The sequence below is a fragment of the Lepidochelys olivacea genome (assembly GCF_965140295.1).
Source record: "Lepidochelys olivacea isolate rLepOli2 genome assembly, chromosome: 27".
Classification (NCBI taxonomy): domain Eukaryota; kingdom Metazoa; phylum Chordata; order Testudines; family Cheloniidae; genus Lepidochelys; species Lepidochelys olivacea.
In genome coordinates this window covers 19,366,520-19,390,451 of record NC_140437.1, presented here as the reverse complement: position 1 = coordinate 19,390,451, position 23,932 = coordinate 19,366,520, and the positions used below count along the sequence as shown (strand labels likewise).

Genomic DNA, 23,932 nt, shown 5'->3' with positions numbered 1-23,932 from the left:
GCTGCCGGTTCCCGGGGCTGCGGTGCCCTGTCCGGGGGCTGAGGGGAGGGACGGACAGTGGGGCGCGATTCCCCCGGAGGAGGCGTCAGGATGGGGGGCAGCGGGACTCGGGGAGCAGCGGGGCAAGGAAAAATCACCCCCGCGGGGCGTGCAGCTTTCGTGCTCAAAGTGACCCGTCTGTGCCCGGCTGCTGGGTGTCGCTGGCAGAACCAGCTGATCCCAGCCCCTCCTATCAGGCTCAGCCCAGCGCTCGTGGGGGGAGAGAAGCAAGGCCCTGCCTGGAGCTGCGGAGTAAGAGTGGGGGCTGCAAGGACTGGCCTCGATCTGGCCATGTCCGACTATCAGATCTCAGTGGAGGAGCTGAACGACCTGCTGGCTAACGGGAGCGGCTGCTACAGCCTCCCCAGCGCGCACAGCAACGAGGTGGCGCCCCGCATCCACGTGGGGAACGCGTGAGTGCGGGGGCGGCTTTGGCGGGGGGGAGGCCCAGGCAGTGACTTCCCGAGCCAGCACAGCTGTGAACGGCTCCCACCGGCCTGATTTGAGGGCGGGGGCTGGGTGAGCCGAGGGTACGGGGGAAGCTGGGTTGCTGGTGACCTAGGGAGTCTGGCTCCCGACTCCTAACTCAGTATCCGAATATTTGTGAGAACTTGGTTGGGGCCTAGGAGGTTGTGGGTAGTAAAGGTTTGTGGGTTAGGATTACGTGGCCCTGGACATCCATGGTTCCTAGGTTGCAGTTAGGGGAGCCTGCGTGTGTGTATTCCGAGCTGTAGGGCCCTGTGGTGTTTGCTAAAGGGTTTTGGTGGTCCCCTGAAGTCCCAGAACTGAGGGATATTAAAATAAAAGCTGTCAAAGCTAATTCAAGAGTGGGCTAAAAATGGATGAGAAATCTTGCTGGCTAGGCTCTGACCTGAATGTGACTGTGTCCGCACTAGCCTTCCCCCTGTGTAGCTGTCCTGGGAGTTGCAGTCCAAGTTCTACAGTCCTATGCTCCACAATAGACACTCCACAGAAATGGGAGCAAATATTCAAGAAAATGTGTTGTTTGCCCAGGAGATGGCTTTTTGCTTTTTTTTTTTTTTTTTTTTTTAAATTCTCTCAGCTGCTTGGAGGTGGGTTAGGATGCCAACAACATTCTCCACCCTGGCTGGCAAAATGCCTGGGGCTGTTCCTGTTCTCAATTGTAAGGTATTTACATTCACTCCATCCAAACTGTGGGTTCTATTCTCTGCTCTGCTTCTGACCTTCTGAGAGACCTTGGGCAAGTCACTACATTGTTCTGTGCCTTGGCTTCCCATCTCAAACTTTGTCTTGTCTGTTTAGACTTAAGATTTTGGGGGAGTGGACTGTCCCTTTATAGCAAAAGGTGGGTCTGTAGGCGCTAACGTAATACAAATAAAAATAAAACTAGGACCTCCACCTTTATCCTAAACACACAATAAGCTCTGCCTTGGTCCATAAGAACATAAGAATGGCCATACTGTATCAGACCAATGGTCATTCTAGCCAACTATCCTGTGTTCCAACAGTGGCCAGTGGCAGATGCTCCAGAGGGAATGAACAGAACAGGGCAATTTCCAGTGCCCCATCTGCTGTTGTCCAGTCCTAGCTTCTAGCCATCGGAGGCTTTGGAACACCCAGAAAATGGGGTTGTGTTCCTGCCCATCTTAGCTAATAGCCATTGATGGACCTATCCTCCACAAATTTATGTAATTCTTTTTTTTAACCTACTTACATTTTTGGCCTTCACATCATCCCATAGCAGTTTGTTCCATGGCTTGACTGTGCGGTATGTGAAATACTTACGTATGCTGGTTTTTAAAACTGCTGCCTATTAATTTCATAGGGTGCCCCCTGGTTCTTTTGTTATGTGAAGGGAGTAAATAACACTTTTCCTTCACACCATTCATAATTTTATACACCTTTAACATCACATCTTAGTTGTCTCTTTTCTAAGATGAACAGTCTAAGTCTTTTTAATCTCTTCTAATACGGAAGCTGTTCCATACCTGTAAGTTTTTTTGCCCTTCTCTGTTCTTTTTCCAATATTAATATATCTTTTTTGAGATGGGGCAGTATTCAAGCTGTGGACATACCATAGATTTCTATTGTGATACTATGATATTTTCTGTCTTATTATAGAATCATAGAATTTTAGGGTTGGAAGGGACCTCAGGAGGTCATCTAGTCCAACAGCCTGCTCAAAGCAGGACCAATCCCTAACAAAATCATCCCAGCCAGGGCTTTGCGAAGCCTGACCTTAAAAACCTCCAAGGAAGGAGATTTCACCACCTCCCTAGGTAACCCATTCCAGTGCTTCACCACCCTCCTAGTGAAAAAGTTCTTCCTAATATCCAACCTAAACCTCCCCCACTGCAATTTGAGACTATTACTCCTCATTCTGTCATCTGGTACCACTGAGAACAGTCTAGAGCAATCCTCTTTGGAACCCCCTTTCAGGTAGTTGAAAGCAGCTATCAAATCCCCCCTCATTCTTCTCTTCTGCAGACTAAATAATCCCAGTTCCTTCAGCCTCTTCTCATAAATCATGTGCTCCAGCCCCCTAATCATTTTTGTTGCCCTTTCCTGGACTCTTTCCAGTTTTTCCACATCCTTCTTGTAGCGTGGGGCCCAAAACTGGACACAGTATTCCAGATGAGGCCTTACCCAATGCCAAATAGAGGGGAATTATCACATCCCTCGATCTGCTGGCAATGCTCCTACTTATACAGCCCAAAATGCCATTAGCCTTCTTGGCAACAAGGGCACACTGTTGACTCGTATCCAGCTTCTCATCCACTGTAACCCCTAGGTCCTTTTCTGCGGAACTGCTGCCTAGCTGTTCAGTCCCTAGTCTGTAGCGGTGCATGGGATTCTTCTGTCCTAAGTGCAGGACTCTGCACTTGTCCTTGTTGAACCTCATCAGATTACTTAAGGCCTAATCCTCTAATTTGTCTAGGTCCCTCTGTATCCTGCCCCTACCTTCCACTGTATCTACCACTCCTCCCAGTTTAGTGTCATCTGCAAACTTGCTAAGGGTGCAATCCACGCCATCCTCCAGATCGGTAAAGAAGATATTGAACAAAACCGGCCACAGGACCAACCCTTGGGGCACTCCGCTTGGTTATCTTATCAGATCATCAGGTGTGTAGAAGGTGTATGAACAGTGTCCCACAACAGTAGCAAGGACTCCACAGGATAGAGCAACATTTTGGTATAAATCCAGTATACACTCTAATTTCCTATGTTTTGCTGGCCTCTAGGGCCTGTTGCAAAAGAACATACGTCTTCCCTTTGGTGTGTGGGAGAGGAGAATCATGTTTTGGCAGGCTGGTAAGAGCCTAGTTGTTGTAGCCGTGTAAGTTCCAGGATATTACAGAGACAAGATGAGTGAGGTAATATCTTGGACCAACGTCTGTTAGCGAGAGAGACAAGCTTTTGAGCTACACAGAGCTCTTCTTCAGGTCTGGAAAGGTACTCAGGCCAGGTCTGCACTACAGACCTATGTTGGTGTAATGACGTTGCTCATGGGTGTGAAATCCATGCCTTGAGCAATGCACCACTTAGACAGCACTATGTCGATGGACTGACATAGCTACCGTGGCTTGTGGTGGTGGTTTTACAGAATGGCTAAATGAGTGATCTTACAGTGGTGCAGCTGCATCAGAACAGCTGGGCCACTGTAAGCTCGCTAGTGTAGACATGGCTTAAAGGGCTAGCAGCTGCGCTACTGTAGCACTGTACATGAAGACAAGCCTTCAGAGTGTCACAGCTAAATACAAGATCAGACAGAATGAATGGTCCCATAGCATATACTCTAGGGGAAGTGACCCATTAACACCCCTGTAGTCATAGAACAAAAAGGAGGGGGGTTAGGGGTTACAGATCGTTGAAATAAGCAATAAATCCAGTGTCTTTATTAAATGAAATATGGCTTATTTCAACAATCTGCAACCCACTAACTCCCCTTTCTTTTTATCCTTTGACTGCAGGGTGCTAACAGGCCACTTCACCTTGAATGGTCCTGTGCTTTAGCATAAGTAGTTAGAATATGTGCTGTTTGATCTTGTATTTGGCTGTGATACCCAGAGCCCTTTGCCAGACTCTGTGTACCTCAAAAGCTTGTCTCTCTTACCAACAGAAGTTGGTCCAGTAAAAGATACTACCTCACCCACCTTGTCTCTCTGGGAAGAGACTTAAAATGTAAAATCTGTGCCGTATGTACACCTGGACTGGTGGATAGTGCTGATCAGAAATTTGTGGGGGGGCGGAGGGACTGAAGATACTTTCCCTTTAAATGGGGATTTCATAATTTCTATAGCAACATGTTGTGATTTCACAAAGCTAGGATTATGACTTCACTGCAGGTTCAAACAAAAGGTAATGCGAGGTTGAGGATGGCACAAGCCCTTATCCAAACACGTGAATCTTCACGGTAGAAATGGGGATTCTAGGAGTTAGTACAAGTTAATGACATTGCATTTGTACAGACATTCTCTTTTTTTAATGTCTGCCTTATCATTAAAGACTCTGTTCAAAATCCATTAAATCAATCAGCAAAGTAACTGTGGAGGACGATGGTATAGCGTGATTTCTGTGTAAGTTTTGTATTGCTCTTATGTGGCAGTACAGAATGTCAGAACGGTGTGAATGTGTTGACAAATGAAAGCAGTTATTTATTCTGTTTGTGGAACTGAAAGGTCAGATCTCCAATTAATTTGATAAAATCTTTCCCCAAAGTAACTTTCTGTGTCTATTTAACTTATTAAATCAACCATAATAGCTCATACAAACTATGTCCTGCAAAAATGTTCTGTTATATGATTGTTCTAATTCTAACAATTCAGGTTGTATAGCAAGTCCATATGAAGAAATCTGGAGTCCTATCTTACATTACAATAGAACCAGTTGAGTCTTCATTCTTACTAAGTAACAAATGTAAAAAAAATCTAGCTAAGTGATGGTGCACTGATAGTCTGTGTGAATTGAGATGGGTTGAATGGTTCACGGCTTGCTTTTGGCCCTCATGTAATCCTTGTCTCTGATGCCTCCTGAGTTGTTGTCAAAAGCACTTTGCAAACGTTGCAGCAAGATAGTGCTGGACAGCAGTACGGCAAATGTTCTCCCAAGGAGAATGAAGTGACTTGATTATTTGCTCTGACACTGAAGCATCAACCCTGATCTGGATGGATCACTTCCTTCTTGGGATAGATCGCCTGATTTATCACTGCCCAGTGGAAGCACTTAAAAAATTTTTTTTTCCTAGAGCAGACACGTCCCTGCAGGGTTTCAGACACAGGGAAATCGCAAGCCCAGTGAGTGGCATGTAGGCAACAGGATTCAAACAGATGGATGAAAATATCTGAGCTGGATTCAGAATAAACTTTTGATTGAAACCTACTGGACTATTTCACATTGTGGTATGTCTGTTTTTTCTTGTGAATGAATCATCCAGAGCTAAAAATGGGCGTGGTGTTAGAATATTCAGGGATCTCACTTAGCTCAGAAATTCAGAAAGGTGAGATTAAATTGGAACATAGACAATGCAATATGAACAGTCCCTCTGTAGTGTGACTTAGTGCCAAAGCACTAAATTTTCCATATAATATGGAGTCTTGTAACCTGACTTGAACCCAGCAAATTTTGGGTTCAGGTCTGGTTGGGTCTGAAAACAACCCACCACTCACTGGCTTGGGTCAGGTAATCTCTGATGACCTCCTTCTGCCTGCCGGCTCTATGTGGTGGCAGCTGCTTGCCCCACTCCTGCGGGCCACCACCTCTTTGCTGCACTGTGGTGTGAGTGGGCTGACGAGTAGCAGTGTCATTCCCTCTGCAGCACACACAGTCCAGTGCGGCGGCGGTGGCCAGCTGGAGGGGTCACACATCTGCGGCTGTACTGACTTCATGGGCATGAGGTGGCCGGAGACAGATCATAGGCATGGGAGCAGAAAGCCTTTACCAGACCAAGTGGCAGTGGTAATACAGGTTCGGGGGGAAGTGTCGAGCTGGGCTTGGGCTGGGTCTGAAAATGAGATGACTAACTCTCTCGGGCTTGGGTCATGTTTGGATGGGCTGTGGGTCTAGTTGAGTTCAGGTCAGGCTTTAAAATTAGGCCTGAACAGACCTCGCATATAATAGATGAAGGAAATAATTGATGAAAACACAAAGATAAAACAGCGAAGGATAATAACTGAAAAGCATATTCAGACAGTCCTAACCATTCAGAGAGGACCAGTTTCTCAAAACAGAGGTTCAAAACAAAGGGTAAACACTATTGCACAGGTTTCTGACCAGTACAATTATATATTTTTCAGATAATAAGTCAGCAGAATAATTCAAAATACAGCATGAAATCTAAACCAGCTTCTGTGATTACAGAATTTTTCTAGATCATCCTCAGTCTACTGAACAAATTTCAACATTTTCCTCGTGTTAACACTGTTTTGAATTGCATCTCCAGGAGGTACTTCACAGAAAATAATTGTTTCTGACTAGTACCAATGAATCATAAATTCCTATCTGAATAGCATTAAAAAAGAACAGGATATGTTTAAGGCTTTCCCAATGCATGTATTAATGTCTGAGAGCCAGATCTCCTGTATCTTAGGGCTACAGGATATTAATGTGGATGTGATTAGAGCCCTGCATCTGTCCAAACCTGCAAACATGGTCCACGGATGGATATAAAGCAGATATCCGCAGATTTTCAGGGCTCTAGATGTGAGGGGTTTTTTTTAACTTACAGTGAGCTGCAGTCGATAATCTTAATACACATTTCTCAAATATGTCCAAAGCATTTTAAAGAATAATATGCTCAGAGTCAGGCTGGGAGCAGACACTGATGTTCTGGCATAGAAAAGTAAATGTACAGAACGCTCTTCAGCCTATTGGTTTGTGTGTTTGCATTTCCCCCTCATCTGGCCCTGTGCTGACATGGACCATTTATCTTTTTTTTTTTTTTTTTTTTTCCTTTTTTACTGCCGAAATCTGTGTCCTGTGAAAATTGCTGTTCTGTCAAAAAGCAAGCAAATCTTGCATATGTAACAGCATCTCTTCTGCACTGCTGGCAGAGAAACAGTGTTGTATTTCAAACTGTGTTTTGAAAACCTATAAGCACCTCAAGCCACATCTCCAGAATATGTATTTGGTAACAAGATCTTGCTAAGGACGTCTGAGTCTGGTTCATGGTGCCCATCTGAGTAGGGGAATTTTAGAAAGTACTTGTTCCAACTGGAAGTACACTTCAGTTTATCCTGCATTTATTGTATGTAGAAAGTGTATGTATTTGGGCCTGTCATCCCATGGCAATAGGCAGGCTAAGATAAATGAGTTGTTAATGGCTGCCCACTAATTATAGGGCAGAGTTAATCTTTTGTTGGTGTAAAAAGAAAAGGAGGACTTGTGGCACCTTAGAGACTAACCAATTTATTAGAGCATAAGCTTTCGTGAGCTACAGCTCACTTCATCAGATGCAAGTGAGCTGTAGCTCACGAAAGCTCATGCTCTAATAAATTGGTTAGTCTCTGAGGTGCCACAAGTCCTCCTTTTCTTTTTGCGAATACAGACTAACACGGCTGCTCCTCTGAAACCTTTTGTTGGTGTGTTGCTCACATGATTAAGCTGTTGGTAGAGGTGGTGAAAAGAAAATTGATGTGTATGAATATCCCAATAAGAATTGAGTTGTGCTGTCACTGGGGATAGTGGTAGGCAGAATGGAGAAATTATTAGTGAATTCTGTCTTGTAGCAAGGCTTGGACTATAACTCTTTATTTGTTGGGTTGGCTGGCTGCATGAGTGATGTTGCATTACAGTCTTACTTAGGACTATTTACCATTAACTGCTGCCATATGTGCCTTTAGGACTTGAATTTTGTGGAAGGTAAAAGTGATCTATGGTAGGAAGAAAGACACACTCAGGTAACAGCTATTGTAATATTACAGGGCTAGAATGGGGAGAGTTCCATATTCAGAGCAGATAAGATTCCATGAGCTTCTTAGGGGAAAAGAAGCTGATCCTGCTTTCCTTTCCCAGAGACCACCTCCTTGCTCTGTTTCTCAGGAGCCAATGTTTGAGGGCAATACAATGAAACTGAAATGTAGGAAGTGGGATTTTCTGGGACTGTTTGAAAATGGATTTATTTATTCTACAATAAGCAGAGGCCAAGCTTTGCTCTGTGCTTCCGCTAAGTGTACTGATAAGAACCTTAGGTATAACTCTCAAACTCATTCACTGTGTAAGGATTAGAGACCAGCCTCTAGTGTTATTGATAACCTAGTCTGTGGTTCTCAGACACAGGAGTTCCTACTGTCCTTAAAGCTCTCTTATTCCTTCAAAACCCAAAGGACTTCCATCAATACAAATGTCAGGTATGAGAAGAAAGGACAAGGCATACACTACAGAATGAACATTTTTTTCTTTTGGCCTTGTTTTTATAGCATTTACTATTTTGTTCCAAGTAGAATTCCCCTGGCATTGAGGCTTATCCCCTGGCACAGCTGTTATCCTGCCAGACAGAAAATTAGCCAACTTTTGTTTGGCTAATAGATGAAAGTCTTTAAAATGATATGGCCCATTGCCATGATTATTGGGTACATATGGCAGAACATGTAGAAAATTTGCTCACACATGAGGATTCATCTGCAATGTGCACTCATTGAAAAAGGGGAACAGTCACAGGGGAAAAGGATAAGGTTTATATGTTCATTATCTAACATTTTATTATGTGGTAACTGTGAGCTAATTTCTGGGGAACCTCAAAATCCAGAGTGTGGGTTCAGTTTGGGTACAGTTTACTAATTCAGATTTTATTTATCTATTTAGATTTCTAATAAAAAGGCGTCCACCTAAAAGCTGTGGGCACCTTGCCAGAACTTAGAAATCCATCCAAAAATATACTGCACATATGTTTATCTAAAGCTCAACCACTATTAAAACCTCTTGTGTCTGCTAAATGAGGCCAGGGCTCTTGAGAGAAGCAGCTTTCCCATGAGATTTGTGCTTCCAGACCCAGCTAGAAACATGGTGAAAGCTGATTTTTCACCATAGTTCAGCTCTTCTGGTTCCAGTCCTGGATGAGACTTCTGAAAAATGAATGTACACAAATGGGGCTGGTGAGTAGGGGAGTTCTCTGAAAGGTTCAGAACCCTGAAAGTTTGGTATGATTTTGTTTCCAAAAGCAGGTGAAGATTTGGGATGGAGGATGTTGGTGGTTTCTGTTTCCCTTTGAACTACTTTGCCTATCCCTAATATAAATTCTAATGCAGAGAGTAGGGCACTGTCATGATAGATTCATGGTCGCTCGTGTTGCTATGCAGATGGGCTTTTGCCATTTGTACCAGCTGGAGTTTTTTTAGGTCATGTGTCTTCATTCCTACATTTAATGCATTGTGATAATCAAGCGTGGAGGGCATGAACACATGTATCATCATGCCCAGGTCTGTACCCGACACGAGGGGTGCAGTCTTCTGGCCAGTTGCAGATGGAAATGTTTTTTTGTTTTGGGGGTTGTTGGGCGGGTTTTTTTTGGCCACCATGGGTTTTTTGGTATCTGATAGAACTGAGGAATCTGAAGGGACCTATAAGCTGTGGACCGACTTTTACAGTGTATGGACAATGAGGCAAATACTTCAAAATGTTTCCATTTTCCTAAAATTATAGCCTCCCTTTTGCTCGGGTTCATCTTTTGCCAGATGCTGATTTCAGCTGAGACTGAGAGCAGGGAGCTGGCTGTATAATCCTGGCACTGCAGCACGTGTTGTCACACCAGCTCTCAGTAGCTTCATATGTATTGAATAATATGGAGCAAAGGATTGAACCTTTTGTGTGTGAACGGGCTAAAAATATGATAAACTTTTGAGACAAAAATCTGTAGGAGACTCGCTGGTGAGTGCAGAGTGTTGAGTAACTATCACCAGATAGAAGAACAGGAGGACTTGTGGCACCTTAGAGACTAACCCATTTATTTGAGCATGAGCTTTCGTGAGCTACAGCTCACTTCCTTGGATGCATGCAGTGGAAGCTCATGCTCAAATAAATGGGTTAGTCTCTAAGGTGCCACAAGTCCTCCTGTTCTTTTTGCGAATACAGACTAACACGGCTGTTACTCTGAAACCTGTCACCAGATAGTAGCAATATCCCTGAGAACTTGTGGAGGATGGGAAGGGGCAATATGGTACCTATCTATAAAATAGGGGAATACGGGCAACCCAGGGAATTACAGACCAGTCAGTTTAACTTCGGTATCTGGAAAGATAATGGAGCAAATAATCAAACAATCAATTTGTAAGCACCTAGAAGATAAAAAGGTGATAAGAGTCCATGTGTTATAAAGAGGGGAGTGATAAATTAATTCTCCTTAACCACTGAGGACAGGACAAGAAGTAATCTTAAATTTAGCAAGGGAAGTTTAGATTAGACATTAGGAAAAACTTCCTAACTGTAAGAGTAGTTAAGCACTGGAACAAATTACAAAGGGAGGTTGTTTAACCTGTTCTTAAAAATTTCCAATGATGGAGATTCCACAAACACCTGTCGGGGATGGTCTAGTTAATACTGAGCCCTGCTTCAGTGCAGGGGACTGAACTAAATGACCCATTCAGTCCTACGTTTCTATGATTCTGTGGACAGCAGGGGGCTTTGTTATAGATTCTGAGGGCACTTGAAAATACTGAGAGTTTGGCCTCTGATTATGTGATTTGCTGAGCCCCAATTGTTTTCTTGATACTTCTTACTTTCCAGGTTCATAGCCAAGAATATCATGAGACTGCAGCGCCTGGGCATCACCCACATCCTGAACGCAGCTGAGGGGAAATCCTTCATGCATGTGAACACTAATGCAGAGTTCTACGAAGGCACAGGCATCACCTACCATGGCATTAAAGCTAATGATACCCAAGAATTTAACCTCAGTCGCTATTTTGAGGAGGCAGCTGACTTTATTGACAGTGCGCTGTCCCAGAAGGATGGTAAGGTATCTCCAAGAGTCTCTCTGCCCTGTTTTCTATTCAGTATGTGAATTTACTGGCCATTTGTTTCATTGTTTAAAATATTCCTTTTTTCTTTCCTCAGTTTTTCAGTAGAACAGAAACCAAAGCATTCAGATTAGGACTTAGACCTCTTGGTGAGGAGTTTCGGGCACTTGAATATACAATGAAGAATTTGCTCTCTATGAACAGAGCCCCGCAATGTATGAAACAATGGAAAACTGCCACAACAGTGGGTGATTTGGGGAGAGTAAAACAGCTAGGGCATCTTAGCAATGAAAGTGTAAAGGAAAATAATATTGGAAATGCTGTGCTAGGAAGAGAGGCTTTAATATTTCCTGAACATATTAGTGGATCAGAATGGAAAATCTGGAAAGTAATGCAGGACCCAAACACTAATTCAAGACAGTAAAAATCATAAATCAGAGTCAGGATGAACATTGCAAAATGCAACACTCAAGTCACAAGCTAATATTAGAGATGCAGATTAAATGCAAATAACACATGCAAGAGTGGATAATTTCTTAGCATAGGGCAGAGGTAGTCACTATGTAGACTGCAGGCCAAATCTTGACCACAAGATGTTTTGGAACGGACTGCAAAATCTTTTTATTTACTTGTTATCATTATTGTTGTTATTTTTATATTCTTTTCTCTGGAGTCTGGACATTGAGTATACCTTGACCAAGAAATTTGGATCTTGACAAAAAATAATTGATTACCCCTGGCTTAAGCCTTAGGCACCTATGTATTTTTGAAAATCCCACTAGGAATCTAAATATCTTTAAATACCTGCCCCCTATTGTTTGTGAATTGTTAAAAACCCATTCTCTCCGTAGTTAGGAGCTCACTTATCTATTTCTAGATCTTTTCTTCTTCCTGGTAGCAGGGGTAGTGGGCATATTATATTTTATATGACTGTGAAGGAATTCTCCCTTTTTTAAAAAGGGTATTTTATTATTGCATCATAAGCTCCCATGCATCTGAACATGGCCTTTTCCTTATCCAATATCCTGACAGTGGGCATAAGTTTTCACACTCTTTAAACAAATACAGCTAAAGTCAGTTAAATTATGATCCACAGATTTCATCCACCAATCCATTCTGAGCAGCTGTTTCCTCTGTCAGCAGCTCTATTTGCAGAAGGCTCAGAGGGAATATCCTTGTTTTTCACCCCTCTGTTCTTTCCAGAAGCAAGGAATTCTAGGAATAAGATAATATCCCAAGCCCAGTGTATCAGCCCCCACCCCCTTTAGCCTCAGGAACTTGTTATGCCATATGTTCACTCTTCTGTCCTGGACTGAGGGGTTTAAAATATGTTTTCACAAACCTTTCTTTGACCATGCACTGTATGATTGTTGCTTTGAAACAGAGCTTTATAAACACCATCAGTGTATGGACAACCTCTTGAAAGAGTGTTTTGGGGGCAGCTCCTCTCCCATTCACATCATACAAAGCATCTCCTCTCCCATTTGTGGTCACATAACATCCCATGTGGCAGCAACAGCAGTTTCCTACATTGAATAGTGATATTAGGAAGGTATTCCATTTATTTTGCTGACTTCTGTGCAATAAAAGTTGTTGTTTTTTGAAAAAAGTTAATTCTGCTGTCTTCAGTGCTTTTCATTTAATCTCTTTCCCCCCTGCAAATTATGTTCTGTTTCCCGCAGCTGGAAATGAGGAGTCATACCAGTATTTTCCCAATTGGTTCCTTTCTCACAGATTAATTAACACTTTTCTACATTTACTATCTGCACCCCAGTCACCAAAAACAGGCAGACTTTTTAGGATTTGATTCATTGTTCCTCTGTTGTTTACTTGGTCATCTTTAGATGTAGCATGAATGCTCAGAAAGTAGGACAGAAGATAAGGACCAAAAACTCCAGCGCGAAGGCAGCAGGTTTTATGCATATTAGGGGAATCGCTGACATTTTTAGATATTTTAACACAACTGACTCAGTGCTGCTTCTTTTTCCTCTAGGGTCTCCTGTACATGCCCTTAGAATGCCCTGCTCATTGCTTTACTCATCATGGGGCCAGATGTGAAGTGAGATGTATCAATTTACTCTTTTATTCTTAGTGGGCTAAATTTGGAGATGGCATGTAGGATTGGGTGTAAATTACACAGTCTAAGATTCTGTAATATACACATGAGGGCGTGGTACAGAAGAAGGTATAAATTACACCAATTGAGATGGCCTCTAGACAGACATGAATTTGGCCTATCTGTACAATTTCCTCATCAGGAGAAGATTATAGACTTTACCAAGGCCCCAGTGCTTGTACAGAGGGCAGGGTTAATCTACTCTAGAGTTGAATGTGACAGTCCTTAGTATGAGTGAAATTGTAAGGGCATTAATTAATGTTTGTTCAGTGCTTTGAAGGTATAAAGCAAGTTGAGTGCTGAGTAATCCAAAAGAGTCTGCAGAAGGTATTGTAGTAACGCCAGAGGGTTTCTGAGCAAGAAGAAATGGTAACTGGGAATTGGTGTAGCAGCTTCTCAGATTAAACACTTCTTTGGGACTTTATTAAAGAGAGAGGGAAAGGGTGACACTTTTCCGTGCTGGTTCCAAACACTGTCACTGGTCAGAGGATCAGAACATAGATAAAAGATGTCTGGTTTGAATAAACAGACTGCTGCTTGGTTAAAAGAAACAATCCCTGAGTCATGAGATTTTTAGCTCTGAGAACTCTCACTTCAGATGGATTATCTGGTTATGGTATGTGCCCCCTGGAATTTCTGCTGCACCAAATTATCTTAAACATTTTCAAATGGAAGTTCTGGTATAATATTAGATACCTTGCTGCTCCCCAGAGTCCCAGGAAAACTTGAGATAAGCTTAGCGATGCTGCAAAGCAAAAGCTTGTAACATGGGCCTCCTCTATACTGAAAGCTTGGAAGTACAGAGTGCAGTAGGTCAGCTTGTGCTTCTCATCAACTCATTATTTCTACTTACTTCATATTTCTTCACATGCTCCCAATGACTTTCTCAGCCCACATCTGAACAGCTGAAGAGTCTTTTGCAGAGGGGGAGAGAGAACTCTTTCTAGGGAGTCCAGGGGGATCTGCCTTTGGCATATTTTTATTTTTTGGTAGGGGGTTAAGGGATTGACAGTTTACAGTTTGATCAATCTGATGAATTCCAAAAGCAAGAATTTACCTCTTCCTAGTAGCTTTGTGAGCCAGAGAAACAGGCCTGCACCAGCAAGGAGAGTTTAGCAGGTTCAGGCAATTGGGGTGAACTGTAACAGAGGCACGGAAGTCCTGCTGCACCTGGTCAATTTGGATAGTGCTCACAGAAATGTGAATACCAGTGACAAAATGACTCTGAATGTTCAGTCATTTGTCAGTGCCTTTGTTAATTCTGATGGGGCTCCTTAAGTCTCAGGTGCTGTTAAGCAACTTCTGACCTACCAGTCTAGTTATTATCCAAAAACTAATAGATTTTTAACTAGGTTAAAGGTCCATTCCAGTTATTAAATGAATCCATTATTAAAATTATTTGTATTGTATGGTAGGGCAGGGAGTTAATTGGCTTCACCCCCCTTCCTTTTTCAGACAAGTCACTATCCACACCACAGATCTTACACCTGTGTCCCTGTTCCCTTCCTGCCCTTAGCCAAAGATGATTCCAATTTCCCCACCCCCATTCCCTGTTCCCATTTTCCCCACACACACACCCACCCACTTCCTGATTGACTGCAGACTATATAGTAAAACTTAAGTTCTGCTTAGCTATACCTTAACCAATCATTTTCCTGAAATTTAACTAACCAATCCTAACATAGTGTAACATGATTATTTAACCAATTCTATCCCACCACCTTAATTAGTTTACACCCAGAAAAATTAATTATACAGCAGACAGAAACAATCACAGAACCAGACAGAGATTATACAGACAAGCAATAGCAAAGTGGGAACTATAATGACAAAACAATACAGAAGTGAGGATTTCACATCCCAGCTATTGATAAGTGAGTTCTTGCCAGACAGGATGCTATCAAACTAAGTTTCCTTTTACATTTTCTAGGCACTTCCCTTTCTCTGGAGGTGATAGTCACTATCAGAACAGGATTGTAGTCTCTAAGGTGCCACAAGTACTCCTTTTCTTTTTGCGAATACAGACTAACACGGCTGCTACTCTGAAACCTATCCTCTCTTTGGTTCCTGGAGGGATAGTGATAACTTTTCTCCAATACTGCAATGATGAGCAACGATGGAAAGGGAAGTGGCACCGAGTTCCAATAATAAATATTATAGACATAAAGGAGAGTGGTTAGGAGATCAGCCTTTAAATTAACACAAAGGTTGCAATGCTGATGTTCCTAAAAAATTCCCTCAAGGATCTCAATAGCCCAAGGCAAATATGCTAAGAGCCTTTTCTCTGCTGCAGTTCAAAGTAAACTGGCTTTCATGCATCCGATGAAGTGAGTTGTAGCTCACAAAAGCTTATGCTCAAATAAATTTCTTGGTCTCTAAAGTGCCACAAGTCCTCCTTTTCTTTATGAGAGAAATGTGTGATTCCTCTGTCCTCTTGCTTCTGCAATGGGTTTGTTTGGGTCAGCATCTCCCATCTCCCCTGTGTTTAGGGAGAGGGTCTGTCTTTAGAAACATGGGCCAGTGAGAAGCCACCTGAGAGCAAACCAGCTTGGGCCAGATTTCAAACAGGGAGAAGGGAGGTGATATTTTATTTAATTTCTTTTTGGTTATTTATCTACAGCACATTCCCCACAAATAGCTGGAGTAATAGCATTCAGAATCCTGTATCAGTCAGCTGGCTGCATTCTGTGTGCTCTTGGTGCAGGTATGTTTTGTAACTGGGTTCTGCTGGCTATTGGTGCTGCATAGTCAGCACCTTCATTTGTATCCTGTAAGCTGAACAGGCAGCTTCTCTAAAATGAGAGTGCTTTCATGCTCATAGAAAAGGAGGACTTGTGGCACCTTAGAGACTAACCAATTTATTTGAGCATAAGCTTTCGTGAGCTACAGCTCACTTCATTGGATGCATGAAATAAATGTGTTAGTCTCTAAGGTGCCACAAGTCCTCCTTTTCTTTTTGCGGATACAGACTAATGGGGCTGCTACTCTGATACATGCTGATGTGGCAGTAGCAGGGGAAGGTGTAACTGAGGTAGAGACATAGGAAGTGCTAGGATTGCAGCGTAAAGGATGTGTATCTTGTTTTGTGAAATGTTATATCCAAACAACAACTAAGTCTCTGTTTATACCATGCATCTGCAGCCTTGCATACTTTTAATTCTGTGTTTTTAATTTCTCTACCACATTGGTTCTTCTGCAGAAGATGAAGTTAGGGAGTCCTGCAGGCTGCTACCCTTATTCTAGACTGAAAGATTGCAGGAACTTAGCAAATGGAAGGAGTCCAATTCCTCTCTCTTTGGAAACAAATATGGTATTTTCTGCTTTAATTTGTACAGGTGTTTATAATGTGTAATTGTTTTGCAGTCTGCTGGATGGTAACGTGGCTGCTAACAGAGACACAGTACCTGTCTTCTAGCTGAGACCATTCAAAATTCAGTCATTGGGTTGCTGAAGGACCAGTGTTACTCTGTTCATTCATCTTTCCATCAAAGGTGTTTCTGTAGTGCTTCCGAGTTATAATTTGTTGTTTTCTGTATGTTCTCCCTGTACAGGCCGGGTATTTGTGCATTGCCGTGAAGGCTACAGCCGCTCCCCGACACTGGTCATTGCTTATCTGATGCTTCGCCAGAACATGGAGGTCAAGTCCGCTGTGAGCGCTGTCCGGCAGAAGCGGGAGATTGGGCCCAATGATGGCTTCCTGAAACAGCTCTGCCAGCTCAATGAGAGATTAGTGAAGGAGGGCAAACTGAAGCCCTAAACTGAGGAGCTGCATTTTCTCAGAAGGGCTCTCCGAACTGTCAAAGGGTGCACGTTAGGTGCTTTAGATACCCAAAATCAAACGGCTAGGCTAGGTCATGTGGTGTGAGGGAGGCAGAGTCCCTTCTCCTTGTCTAGTGAAAGTATCTCCCACATGTCTGGGTCTGTCCTTTAAAATAGCACAAAGCTCCATCACTCCTAGGAGTTGTTGCACTAAAGAAAGCTCTTTAGAGGGATAACTCCAACAATGTATCAGCTGTCATCACATGTGTTTGTTTCAGAGCCCACTGGAGGTCCCATGACATAATGTGCTTCGCATTGACTTTGGATGTCATTTATTTAAGCTTCATGTTCTTGAATCCCATCCATGCAGCTCAGCCACATGGGTGCCCAAGAGCAGAAACGCACCTCCCTTCACTTGCTTTTAATTGAAGTACTGTATTTTTAAAAGTGTATTTCACACACTCACAGGTGCCTAAAGTCTGCACTCTCCCCTATTAGTGTGTATAGCTTTGTGTGTGGTATGGATATATACAATACAGTATACATACAGGGCTTGAGTGTGGCAGTAAAGCCATCCAGAGTCTGATGTTAATACAAGTACCCTTGTAAATAGAGTTTGTATATCTGTTATTTGTGTTTATTATTAAGTAGAAACAAAAATGCTGTATTTTTTCATCTTAAAATTCAGAAGGAAAAGTAAAATATAGAGAGCCAGTATCAAAGGACAGAATTGAAAGTGAGGAGCAGAGAATGGGAGTGCTTAGGTATATTGATACTTGGTGTGGTATAAGAACCTGAACAGAAGACACACACAATATGAATTGGCTGCTCATGAGGGATTTAGGTGAATTTCAGGTTCTTTTTTTTTTTTTTAACCTCACTATTATTTATATTGCCCCTGGAAAGCTTGAACCTGAAATCTTTCTCCTCACTGAAATGTTTTCCCTTCAAGAAGCACACATGCTGATTGCTTATTGTAAGTTGCCCATTGTAAGGGACAGCACATTCTGGCTTGAAGTAGGATTGCACTGTTTGTGTTTAAACAGAAATGAGCCCTGTTGTCCCTCACATGGGCATGGCAAACATTTACTTCCAAGTGGTTGATATCTTTGGCCTCTCTTAGACACTGCCTCATTGAGTCACTGCAGTATCTGGAGAGGGAACTGCTTCGTTTACCATGTGTATGTTGGCTGAGTGTGCAAACATAACTTTAAAAACTAGCACAGTGCTGTACATGTACTCAGGGCCTCACCGGTGCACCCACAGAGTTGTTGGTAATGCTATCAGAACCCTGCACATACTTGTTCAGTTTTTCTGTGTGGTTTTATGTATTAACAGGAAAACCTCTTGTATTATTGATGCACAGAGTGCCCAGCACTAGGTTGTTCTTTTTATGTATTCGATTTTTTTAACCGTGTGTTATTTCCTGATCTATTTTTATTTTAATATTTTTACACTGTTTGGTTTCAAGAAAGTTGTGGGTTGGGTCACTTGGCCTATAACTCCACATGTGACTTCTCTAGTCAAAAACAGGGCTTGCTTCAGTTTCTTTGCATAGGATAGGTATAGCCAAACAAGTAGTCCAGCTAGCACCATACTGTGTCTCTGTCAGCAGCTAGTTCCAGATGCTTCCACAGAAAAATGGCCTCATAATGGATGATTATGGAACAATCAGCACATAGGGTAAGTATGTACTGAATTCCATCTACTGAATCCTGTGCATTTAGTGATTCGGCATTTGCGCTGAATTACAACCTTTATAGAATTTTATCATATCTAATGCATTTGGGGATACTTTTCACTATCAATATAAATGTCTGATTTTTTAAAAAACCTTGACTTCCATGTATTGTGGTAGTGAGTTCCACATGTTAATTATGTTTGTGTAAAAGTCTTTCCTGTTGATCAGATTTTTAAATCTATTGCCTTTTAATTTCCTTGGTTGCCCATTTTTCTGGTATTATGAAAGCTGGTGAATAGGAGCACCTACCTTATCTTTTCTACATTACTCATTCTCCATTTTGTATACTACAATCTTGTTTACAGATAAAGCTGTTTTTCTACTTGATGGAATAGAGCTTTTATCTCTTTACCTACATCAGTGTATTGCAAATATGAATCAAAATAATATAGAAAACACACTCTCTCTGTCTCTTTGGCTTTGATTGGTATTTAGAAGCTAGGGCTCCAACCCAATGAGTGATCTAAAAAGAAATTATTATTAGGTATTAGATTTTTTTTATTCCACAGATGCTCCTGGATTGATCTGTTTAGTTAGTGGGAGTGTGATCAGAAACATCCAGGAAGGATCTCAGTATTTTTTGTTGGAATAGTAGAGTCCATCTGCTTTGTGGTGATGATAGGATTTGCACAGCTCTGTATTGTCTTAATGAACCACCTAAAAGCAGGTGGAGAGATTGCTGCTTGCTGTTGGCATATGACTAAAATGAACTGGAAATCAAGAAAGATATGAAAAATATCTCCATATTTTTCTTCTTTTATAGGACCTTTTCAGAGTTCATTTGCAGTGGTGTAATATCACTAATTTCAGTGGCATAACATCTGATTTACCCCAGTGTAAATGAGATCAGAACCAGGTCTTCAGTGTTCAACCTTGGCAGATGTGGTACCTGTTGAGGATGAATGACAGATGCCTGTGGGAAATGAATTAACCCAAAAGCAAGCTCTGAAACATTATATCCTATAGTGAGTTACTGAGTACTTTGATTCATACATAAAACTGATTCCTTGTTTCTTGTTCTGCTCATACTCTTGAAAAGTGTAAAAAGGGTAGCCGTGTTGGTCTGGATCTGTAACAGTGGCAAAGAGTCCTGTGGCACCTTATAGACTAACAGATGTATTGGAGACGTATTCACCCACGAAAGCTTATGCTCCAATACGTCTGTTAGTCTATAAGGTGCCGCAGGACTCTTTGCCACTTGAAAAGTATAGTTAAGAGTATAACTTGTGATGTCACATGTGCTCCTCCAGTCTTTCATCTGTTCTTCCAGTTTAAGCCCTTTAATGTTGCATAGTATTCTGCAGATTGCAGCTGTCTGAGAAGAGCTCTTAGTTCTAAATTTAATTCCATAATCATGTTATGCTTCTTAGTGCATCTCTTTGACTGTAGGTGCCAGATCTTATTAAAAGGGAAAAAATAGAGATTTCCTCCATCATAAGACGAAATTGACAAAGTACCAAAAAAAATACTGTGCCTTTTTACTGAAACTGGAGTGGAGCTGCCAGCTGCTGCTGTGTGTTCCTTACTGGAGTGACCATTGAGAAAGATATTTTTAAGCACAGAAGAGTAGGTAAGTAGTAACATGGTGCAGTACCAGTGATAAAACTCTTTTAGCTGTAACTAAGAATGCCTCTTCTGGATTTGTTGATAAAAGTTTTATCTCTAAATAACAGCACTTTGCTTTTTGTCAGAGTAGATAGAGTTAGAGCTTTGGAGAAGGGAGGATGTCTCTTCAGGATACAAACCTGTCACAGAGCAAGTAAATCTGCCATGCCAGATCCAAAATAACAAGAACAAAAGCAATTGCTTTTTGCTTTGCAGGAATGTTTTGGGTTTGTTTGGTTGTTTACTAAAAAAGCAACTCCAATAAGTACTGAGTCCTCTAAAATATTATCGTTGTTTGCAAAGACTGTTCTCATGCTTTAGACTGAACCAAAAATGTCCTAGCCATTTCACTACTACAGGGGCAGGGTTTATAATTTAGAGAAGAGTATGAGGTGTGGGACTTCAATAGTCAGAAACCTTTTTGTACTTTTTTGTTGTCGTCATCCTTGGGCCATGCAACTAAGACACAGCTGTTTACAACAGAACTGCAACAGTTCTGCATGTTACACTACAGCAACACGTAGTACAGCCAGAAATTAGTTCATGAATGGGTGCCGTTGCAACTGTGTACGGTGAACAAGTGGTTTCCTGTAAATGGCAAACATTTTGCAAAACTAGTTCAGAATTTGAGAGGTAGGCTCTGAATGGAGGACTAGTAGCCAGTAACTACTGTGTTCCAATTCCATTTGGACTCATTGTATGACACTGGGCTGGTCACCTTTCTCCTATAAAATGGAAACAATACTTACCTACCTCACAGGGATGTTGAAGATTAATTAATGGTTAGAAAGTACTTTGAAGATTAAAAGCACTATATAAATGCTGAGTATTATGCAATCTTTGACTTGAAAATCTTCTGTCACATGTATGTTCCTTCTGACAAGAAGGAATCATTACAATAGGTGTGAGAGTGGCAATGCTTTATAGTCATTTAAATATTTACAATGAACTCTCTCTTGGTCAGGGCCAGTTAAAATCCCTGATGCAGGCGTGAGTACAAACAGCAGGAATTTTACTTTCTCCAGTTTCATTAAAATTAGTATTACTAGTTTGACTGCGCTAAAATAATTTTGTTCATGCATCCATGTCATGGGCTCTGCCAATGTGTAAAACTGAAAATAGAACAGACCTAGGTGGTAACTTCCATGCGTTTATTATTGGAAATTGGAAACCTCGTGTTCTGTGATATCCCAACCCTAAACATAAATGGGCAGCTTCTGCCCTACAGTGTTTTCTATGGGAATTTGGAATTGAAAGTCTAAAATGTAACTTTGAAGCTGTTAGTACCACCCACAAACTTCTAAAAAAAAATCCTGATCTATACCTATAGATCTAGCTAAATGGTACTGATCTATACAAACAGAACCTGCACTGGCTTTCTGTTGAATATCTCCGCTCTCTGTTTCCATCCAGTGGGATTAGCAATTGTACAGGTTTGTCAACGAGCCATTCTTATCTCCTTTCGTGTACACTTTAAGGCTCCTGTACTACTGGAGTTGGAAGACAGCTTTCTGTACAGGGTACTAGAGAGGAAAATGTACAGGGCACAAAGTTATGTAGCGAGCAGGTTCTTTTCCTCTATCTTGGTTGGAGCTCCTGGTGTTCAGTAAGAGGAGTTTTATTCCATTATGTGGGGATCACTCCAATTAGAAAAATCAAATGTACAATGCTCATGTTTTGTGATGTGACAAAATAAATTACCAGAGTTAAATTGTTTGTTCTGTACAGTGTGTTGTGGTGTTTTGCAAAAAAAAAAAAAAAAAAAACACCAACCCCAAATATGTTTGAGCAATGTGCAATAAAGTCTGTATGGTGCAGTTGGCATGATGAACATTACGGTGTAATTTGCATGGAATTGCAGCAGTCCTCAAGGGGAATGTCACAGATGGCCATAATTACAGCAAATGAGAAGAGCTGCCTCACACCTGAAGAGAGGTTCTCAGTAGAATATGATTTCTATGGACATTAAGAGAATACTCAAACAACTTGCACAATCACCTGGGTTCTGTACACACACAATCTGGGTTCAATCCCCACAGGTTACCTGCTACTTATTGGCACATTCTGTAAAAATGCAAAAGGGCAGAAAAGGGGAGGATCTGTCCTAAACGCAAAATGAAAATGTGTTTATTAATCAAAAAAGTAGCTCATTTTGGAAATGCTGGAACAGCCCTGATTTAGCAGTTCTGTTAAAGCTCCCTCCACTTCCCCTTGTTGCAGTCTGGGCAGAAATGTTCTTTCCAGGAATCAACTGTTCAAAAATAAGACTTTTTAAAATTTCATCACAAGCCTCCCACATTGCTGAAAAGCTGCAGCATTTGGGACTGAGCTTAGTGTGTCCTGCTAGTGTCTCAAATTATGCCAATTGCTATAAGATGTCAGCACCTGTCAATTGAAATTAAACGTTTGTAAGTTAATTACCCAAATCCACATTGATTGTAGCTTACATTTTCAAAACACTGAACAATTTTCTACTTTATTAAACACAAAGTCAGTTTTTAGGCACAGCTAAGATGTTTATAATTTCATGAAAAGGGGACTCTGCCCCCTTTTCTGTGGTGCACCAGTCCCTTTCTTCCATCTCAGATGCTGGCCACAAACAAAGCTTTCCAAGTCGTACTTGTTACATTATGTGCTGTAACTACCACTTAAAAAGAATCAAAGGTGAAAAAATATAGCAGAGCAGATATGGATTTTTGAGAGCTGAATTGCAGTGAGCTGATTTTCAGAGGTGCTGAGCACCTCCACTGCCACTGAGTTCATAAAAATACTGAGCACCCTTAATCTCAGAAGAGTAGGCCATGCATCTTTAAGTGGGCATGTGTGCTGGCAGCTGAGTGTTTGCACATAGCTTATTAAGACTTGTGAATAGCAACACCAAGAGTGTGAATGGACAGTATTGATATCTTCTGCAGCACAGGATTTAGGCTCTGCTTCTACTGGAGGCAAGGGGAGAGAGAACCTGAAAAATGAGACTTTGCCACCAAACAGATTAAACTGCAGAACTTCAAGCAGCTGGATGGGGCTAGGCTGTGAACTTGGGTTACCCATTTGTGATCTTTTATTCTGCAAGTCTAAGCATTGTCTCATTGCTGTCGTGGTTTAAATCTGCACTGAGAATACACCTCTGGGCACCTCACAGCTGGTGTAGAAAGCGCTCAATGTAAGCAGTGGTTTCCCCTGGTGTTACTGTAGAAATCCCCCAAGTAAATAAAATCTACAAATCTTAACCCCCCAAAAAGTTGGTTGTTTTTCTTTTCTTTTTTGGGTGTGTGAGAGAAAGGGAGGAGAAGAGAGAACCAAGGATGGAACATTTTTGTGGAGCAGGGAGCTCTTTTTCATAGAGTTGCTGTAACCCCTTTCCTCACTGCTGAATCTCATCTGCGTCATGGCATCTCTTTTAGGGCCTTGGCTTGCTTATTTCTTACTCCTCCCACAAATCCTCTCTCCTCACTGCTTGCAATTCAGAAATGATATCTCAAAGTTGTATCCATAATGGCTGAACAAATGGTCTCTCTTTCCTGGCTGTCAGAGCTGTATGCAGATATATGTGGGATAATTAATAATGCATATTTATTCTGTTTGGAAGAACAATGGCAAAAGTGATAAGCACAGAACTCCCATGGATGTTACTCTGAGCTGTAGCTCACGAAAGCTTATGCTCAAATAAATTGGTTAGTCTCTAAGGTGCCACAAGTACTCCTTTTCTTTTTGCAAATACAGACTAACACGGCTCTTACT

At 41.7% G+C, this 23,932-nt stretch overlaps 1 protein-coding gene across 2 annotated transcripts; it reads left to right on the top strand.

Annotated features, from left to right (window-relative positions):
* The first annotated feature begins 4 nt into the window (after positions 1-4).
* DUSP3 (dual specificity phosphatase 3) lies at positions 5-23,421 on the top strand. 2 transcript variants are annotated; one of them, XM_084616082.1, is made up of 3 exons: positions 5-452; positions 10,738-10,964; positions 16,638-23,421. In XM_084616082.1, the coding sequence occupies exons 1-3, from the start codon at positions 91-93 to the stop codon at positions 16,841-16,843; spliced, it is 795 nt and encodes a 264-aa protein (XP_084472208.1). In that variant the 5' UTR covers positions 5-90; the 3' UTR covers positions 16,844-23,421. The 2 variants fall into 2 exon arrangements, with proteins under 2 accessions (XP_084472208.1, XP_084472209.1); XM_084616083.1 differs by having other exon boundaries at positions 10,738-10,969; positions 16,638-16,846.
* Positions 23,422-23,932: the final 511 nt, after the last annotated feature.

Excerpts from the sequence above, each read along its gene's own strand:
- DUSP3 (XM_084616082.1), top strand. The coding sequence starts at position 91 with ATGGGGGGCAGCGGGACTCGGGGAGCAGCGGGGCAAGGAAAAATCACC. Across the intron at positions 453-10,737 it reads CGCATCCACGTGGGGAACGC|GTTCATAGCCAAGAATATCA; the intron begins GTGAGTGCGGGG and ends CTTACTTTCCAG. Across the intron at positions 10,965-16,637 it reads TGCGCTGTCCCAGAAGGATG|GCCGGGTATTTGTGCATTGC; the intron begins GTAAGGTATCTC and ends CTCCCTGTACAG.